A 6,386-nucleotide genomic window follows, 5' to 3' on the forward strand; every position below is an offset into this window, starting at 1 on the left:
TCCATCTCATGTAGAATATTATATTGTTTCTCCTACCTACCACACCTATTTCCTACCTACCCTTGTTTCTTATTGAGCCACATGTCATGTTTGTGTGCTCACATATCCATATAGCCTTGCCTATATAAGCAAGCTCATATTCATTGTATGTATTGATTGATGATCCAGTTGATCAGTATTTCATCTTGATAGAATACAGTTTATTCCTATCAATATTTTTTCTCTATTTTGTACTTTTCATTGAGCTCTTGATCTTGGCAAAATCTCACAAAAAACAAAGGATTAATTATTATTACATGGGTACTGTTCTAGTCAGTTAGAGCATAGTGCACAAGCTTTATAATAGTGCCATTGATATGAAAATCAAGAATGTTCACAATCTTGGATAGATTTGCATACTAGATCCTCTTAGATAATAAGCACAGTACTGTTATTATCATCAAAACCATTCCATGTCTTATAGAAGCCATTGCAGGAGAATAATTACTTACAGAAATTTATGAACATCTATGCTATACATAAAGCCTTAAAACCAATTATAAAGGTTTGAGAAAAAGGTAATATACACCTCGAAAAGCCCAATAAAAATATAAATTATATAATTAAATTAGTCAATTCGAATTCTTTTTCAAATTTCAAATTGTATCAAGTATTATAAAAGATAGAATGCATGCAAAACAGAATTAACTGAGGGCAAATAAGTTGTTATAGCAGATAGTCGTTGATAGAATGCACACTAAAAGAGATTAGAGGAAAACCTATATAAATTAATCTGTTGTATATAATTAGAAAAACCCAATAAACAACCTATTATATGGCTGTAAACACTTCCTTCCTCGGAATTCTTCATTGAACAAAAAACAGACAACATTATATGATTTAATCTTTTCTTATTAAAGTTTAGTATAGTGCTTGCATATTATTGGCAATTCAAATTATCATTCTCCTTGGGAATATAAACATTCATAATGTCACTCAGTCTGTAAGACTCCATTAGTGGGTTGGTAGAGAGTAACTTTTATATTGAAATGGGCTATCAATGGAATCAGATTTGGTTTCTTTTCTAGTGTAATCAGCTTTTAAGTCAATATAAACTATGGGCCCATGTTTAGCTACAACTTTGTGGCAGTTGTGTTCTTCTGTAACTATTGTAACTATTATTGATAATAATTATTTTTATTCCAATAAAAAAACTATAGATCCATATAAGATATTTATAATATGAGAAACAGTTACATGCTTGAATTACTAGGAAATAGTTACACATAATTTTTAAAATGAAAAATGTTAGCATGAAGTTGTTTAGTGACTAAAAGGCAGAATCTTAGATGTAAGATGATGATTTGGATAAGAGTATCTTATTTGTATTTATTTAACTAGTAAATCATAATTAAAGTTAATAAAAGTTGGAAAACGATATATTGAAAGGTTATTTTTAGAAGTTAAATATAAATAAATACGAAATTCAATTTGGGGAATCAAGAGTAATGTGGATTTTGTACCTAATTTATTCATTAATGATCAAAAAGTAATAATCTTTTTTATTATCTCAAAATTAGAATAAGGTAAGAGGTAAATGATCAAGCCCAAACTTTACACTAGATTGTGTCATTTTACAATATATACATGTATTAAAGCATTCTCTAAAAATAGCCATATAAAAAATGTCATAGATATACAAAATTTACCATTATAATATCTTCTCAATAAAAAATAAAATACAACTAATATTATAAAAAAATTAATTTGTATGATTGATATAACTGAAAATAAACAACATGCACATCTCCTTTTTGCTCACAATTTCAAATATATCATAAATAATGTCACAATATTCTATACATTATAAATATCACAATCTAAACATTATTTCATCTCCCCACTATATATAATGAACTACAAAATATAATACATGGACATTATTATTATCTAGTTGACTAGCAAACAAAACAACAATATTTATGTAGACCTAGGAAGTAGATGTAGATGAACCTTCATTGTTCCCTGAACCAGCCATATTTATATCTCTTGTATTGTCAAGAAAAGGTGAGATGTCTATTGGTAATTGAGGAGTTTTAGGTGTATCAAGAAATGCACCTCTGATTGTATTTAATCTCTCAACTATCTCAGTCATATCAGGTCGCTCTTGAGGTGACTCCCTTGTGCAAAAGAGCCCAATTTGCATAAATTGAGTAAGGCATTCTATTACCATTGATGTCCCTGATTCATGAGCATCTATAAGCAAACAATTATCCACCACATCTGAGATTCTATTTGGAAAATGCATTTCTATCCATTTTTGTAGATTGATTCCTTCAGTGAACATATCATCTGTTGGTCTCCTCCTTGTGAACAACTCTAGAATTAAAATTCCATAACTATATACATCTCCTTTTGTAGTAAGCTTTCCACCTATTCCATATTCTATAATAACAAATAAACAAGGATCAAAGACTGTCATTTGAAGAATTTGACAATGTATAAGATAAAGAAAACCAGCAAAATGCATAATGAAATAATGAGAAATATATACCTGGTGCAATGTAGCCAACAGATCCTTTAAGTGCATCTATAGAAGTCAAAGAATCCACGGAATTGCCAAAAATAATATTGGGAAGGCCAAAATCTGCTATGTATGAAGTCATGTCATCTCCTAACAGGACATTGTTGGGCTTGAGGTCACGATGAATCACTTGAACAAAGCAATAATGGTGAAGATATGCCATTCCTTCTGCTATCTCCATTGCTATCCTTATTCGATCACTCAAATTTAATCTAAATCTACCACCTTCGAGATGATACAACCATCTCTCTAAACTTCCATTTGACATGAATGAAAGAATTAAGGCTTTAAAATTAAGATTGGAGCATGCTGAAATGATTTTTATTACATTACGATACTGAACTCTCTTTAATGCATTGCATTCTCTGCTAAAACAATAATTGTACCATTCTTTAGAATCCCTTTATAAACTGACCCAAAGCTACCAATTCCTAACAGATTTTCATCACTAAACCCACCAGTTGCATCTACAAGTTCTTCATATGAAATTTTTGGAGGCCATACATTGAGAGCAGGGGTACTAGAATGTCTCCATAATATATAAGAAAATACTACCAATAGAAGAGACATGATCAAAATTGCAATGCCTACTATGACAGGAATAATCACCTTTTTGGAGACTGATGGCTGTTTGTGATTGGAATGAGGGCATGGTGGCAAGTTTATCCATCCACCACAGAGGCCAAGATTTCCCATAACTTCTGAGGCATCGAGTGTTGCGAAAGCTCCTTCCTTTGGGACCTCTCCAGTCAACTTGTTTGAAGAGAGATTGAGATGTCGGAGCATTTTCATCTTTTTGAAAGTCACCGGTATCATACCTGACAAATTATTGCGAGAAAGATCCATGTCCTGCAGATTTTGCAGATCTGCTAGTGATGCAGGGATTGGCCCCTCAAATGCATTCCAAGAAAGATTTAGATGTTCCAAACCCTTGCAGCTTGCTAGTGCACTAGGAATGACACCCGAGAAATTGTTTTGAGAAAGATCTATAGCTAAAACCATAACCATTTTACTCATTTCCAAAATAGAACCTTGCAAGAAATTGTTGGAAACATTGAAATACAACTGGAGATTTTGAAGACCTGCAACTTCAGGAGGTATGTCTCCTGTTAGTTTGTTGTGGGAAAAGTCCACCATCTCCAATGTCTTACATTTCCCTAAACTGGCAGGTATTTTGCCTGATAGTTGATTGCGATAAAGAATAAGGTCTCTTAATTGTGCAAGCTCGCCAAGACTATCTGGAATTTGGCCTGAAAGCATATTCTCACTGAGTGACAACAATCCAAGCCTTATTGATTGTCCAAAACTTTCTGGAATTCTTCCCTGCAAATTGTTTGCCTCTAGATATAATCTTTCCAGATTTGGAAGTTTGCCAAGTGCAGATGGAATGGTCCCATTGAATCGGTTTGCACTTAGATCTAATGTTGCCAGGTTTGTTAGGTTACCAATCTCATTTGGTATGTTTCCCCCAATTTCATTTCTGTCCAAAGATAAAGCAGAGAGTGAATTTGAAAGGCGACCAACTGAAGTGGGCAAGACGCCAGTGAGATGATTATATCCCAATTCAAGAATTTCCAAGCTGGAGCAATTAGTTAGCACTGTTAGAATAGGCAGACCGCTGCTTCCACTTACAAAATTATTTCCCCACAAATAAAACCATCTCAGCTGCTGCATTTTACCAAATTCCAGGGGCACTGTGCCGCTCAGTTGGTTGATCCCCAGATCCAGCGCTTCCAACTGAGTCCAATTCCCCACTGAGCAGGGTATTTCTTCACTGAGTTGATTTTGCCACAAAACCACTTTTTGCAGCTCTGACAGCCTTCCAAACTCCCATGGAATTGGGCCGTTTAAGTTGTTATCACAGAGCTCCAAAGTTTGGAGACGAGTGCAATTTGAAAGGGGGAGGGGGATCGAACTCGGATTGAAGTTGTTGATGCAAAGATTAAGCCAGTTTAGCTGACTAAGCATACCCAACTCGGCAGGAATACCACCTTGGAGTGTATTTTCGGACAAGTCAAGGATCTTTAGAAGGGACATGTTTCCTAAGAAAGGTGGGATAATACCTGTCAATTTGTTTCCTCCTAATCCTATGGCTTCTAAATTTGAAAGAAGACTAAATTCAGGTGGAATGCTTCCACTTAAATTGTTTAAAGACAACCGAAGCCATCTCAAGCGAAATAGCCTTCCAAGCTGATATGGAATGTGGCCCTGGAAACTATTAGTTTTGAGATCAAGTACTCTGAGGAAGGAAAGATTTCCGAGAAAGGGAGAGATGGGGCCAAGTAATCCCATACCAGTGAGATTCAAGGAAACCACACGCTGTCGACGAGAAGAGCAGGTAATGGCAGGCCAATTACAGAAGGTGTGATTGGGAGACCAATGGAGTAAGGAATTATATGGATCGTGAGAGATAGCAGCTTTGAAAGCCATGAGAGCTTGTTCATCAGAATGATTGGAAGACTCTGCCATGTGAGACTCTGCCATGTGAGGAGGCAGCGCAGAGAGAGAGAAAAAGAGTAGCAGAGGAAGCATCATCATGATCTTCATTGTTAGAGTAGCAAAGGAAGTTCTCATATTATTGGGTTCATAATCTGTCGCTAATTATTGGGTTCATAATCTGTGACTAATTATTGGGTTCATAGTCTGTGACTAATTGTTGGGCAAAGTTGAAAGTAGAGGAGTAGAAAAGACCATCTGTTGATCTGGGAGTTACAAACCGCGAAATTTTCTCGCTTTTCCACAATATCAAGTCAAGTCAAACACGCTGAAAATTGAAATGTCTCGGGATTTTTTCGCCTCCTCTTTTAGTTTGGAAAACACGCTATTTCATATCAAGTCAAGTCAAGTCATTTTCCAAAAGAGAGCTATTTTTCACAAGTGGGGATGAATGAAGTGAAGGCTGACAATGACAATGCCAGCTGGAGTGGTATTAAAAACGTATCGTAATTAATATTTATCTAATTATTTCATTTCTATTCATTTTATTTTTACATCTTTAAAATATTTAATTTATGTAAAAAAAATTATATAGTACTATTTTCAAAAAATATGTCATTTTCTTTTTTCATAAGATTATTAGATATTTCTTAAGTTTATTTTTCTTTTCTCAAAGGTTTAGGAAAATAAATTAGAAAAATGTCTTTGAAATAATTTGATATGTCATGTTTGAAGAAATGTGTATATGATTTTTTTATCACATGAGTTTTCCTTGGAAATAATCAATGCCATTAATGTTTGATATTAATACAATGAGATGGATGGTGATTCATGTTGGAATGAGTTGATTTGGTCAAACTTTGTAAGAATCCCTTGTGTACCATCAAGTATGTTATAGTTGGTCTAAGTTCACCTTGTTCATCAACATTGGTCTAAGCTATGGTTGGGTTTACTTGTGTTATGGCAATATCATTTGTCAATATTATTAATATTATTATGGCTACTATTTTTTTTTTGATAAAAGTGAATGAAACCACTAAAATTATATTAAATCTATAATTTTTTTACATGTGTCTAGCTCAAAGAGCACTGAAGGGAAAGAACCAGTAAGAAAACCCTTCAGTATTGCTCAAGAGAACAGAAGCCTGTCTACCCAATACAAAAAGCCCATAGGCATCCCAAATAAACCCCCCAAATACATAGCCAACCGCATTAGATATAAAGGAAGCTGTGAGAACCAGTCTAGAAGAAAATATCTCAAAATGGAGCCAATGATGTCCAACCATAACCAGTGCCATCACCCCAAAACCAATCTGTGTATATACACCATGATTCCAAGGCTCTGAAGAGAACAAAACTCAAAGCGAGAAGAGAACCAAGAATAAGC

At 34.4% G+C, this 6,386-nt stretch overlaps 2 protein-coding genes across 2 annotated transcripts; both read right to left on the reverse strand.

The window, feature by feature from the left end:
• Positions 1-1,885: 1,885 nt before the first annotated feature.
• Positions 1,886-2,831, reverse strand: LOC131053643 (putative leucine-rich repeat receptor-like serine/threonine-protein kinase At2g24130). Its single transcript, XM_057988250.2, has 2 exons — positions 2,534-2,831; positions 1,886-2,424 (listed from the first exon to the last, which is right to left on the reverse strand). Exons 1-2 carry the CDS (start codon positions 2,829-2,831, stop codon positions 1,970-1,972), a joined length of 753 nt encoding a protein of 250 aa, XP_057844233.2. The 3' UTR covers positions 1,886-1,969.
• A 31-nt stretch (positions 2,832-2,862) lies between these two features.
• On the reverse strand, positions 2,863-5,071 carry LOC131053631 (LRR receptor-like serine/threonine-protein kinase FLS2). Its single transcript, XM_057988239.2, has one exon. It carries the CDS (start codon positions 5,045-5,047, stop codon positions 2,912-2,914), a length of 2,136 nt encoding a protein of 711 aa, XP_057844222.2. The 5' UTR covers positions 5,048-5,071; the 3' UTR covers positions 2,863-2,911.
• Between the last annotated feature and the right edge of the window lie 1,315 nt (positions 5,072-6,386).

This window comes from Cryptomeria japonica, chromosome 8, assembly GCF_030272615.1.
Source record: "Cryptomeria japonica chromosome 8, Sugi_1.0, whole genome shotgun sequence".
In the NCBI taxonomy this organism is placed as follows: Eukaryota; Viridiplantae; Streptophyta; class Pinopsida; order Cupressales; family Cupressaceae; genus Cryptomeria; species Cryptomeria japonica.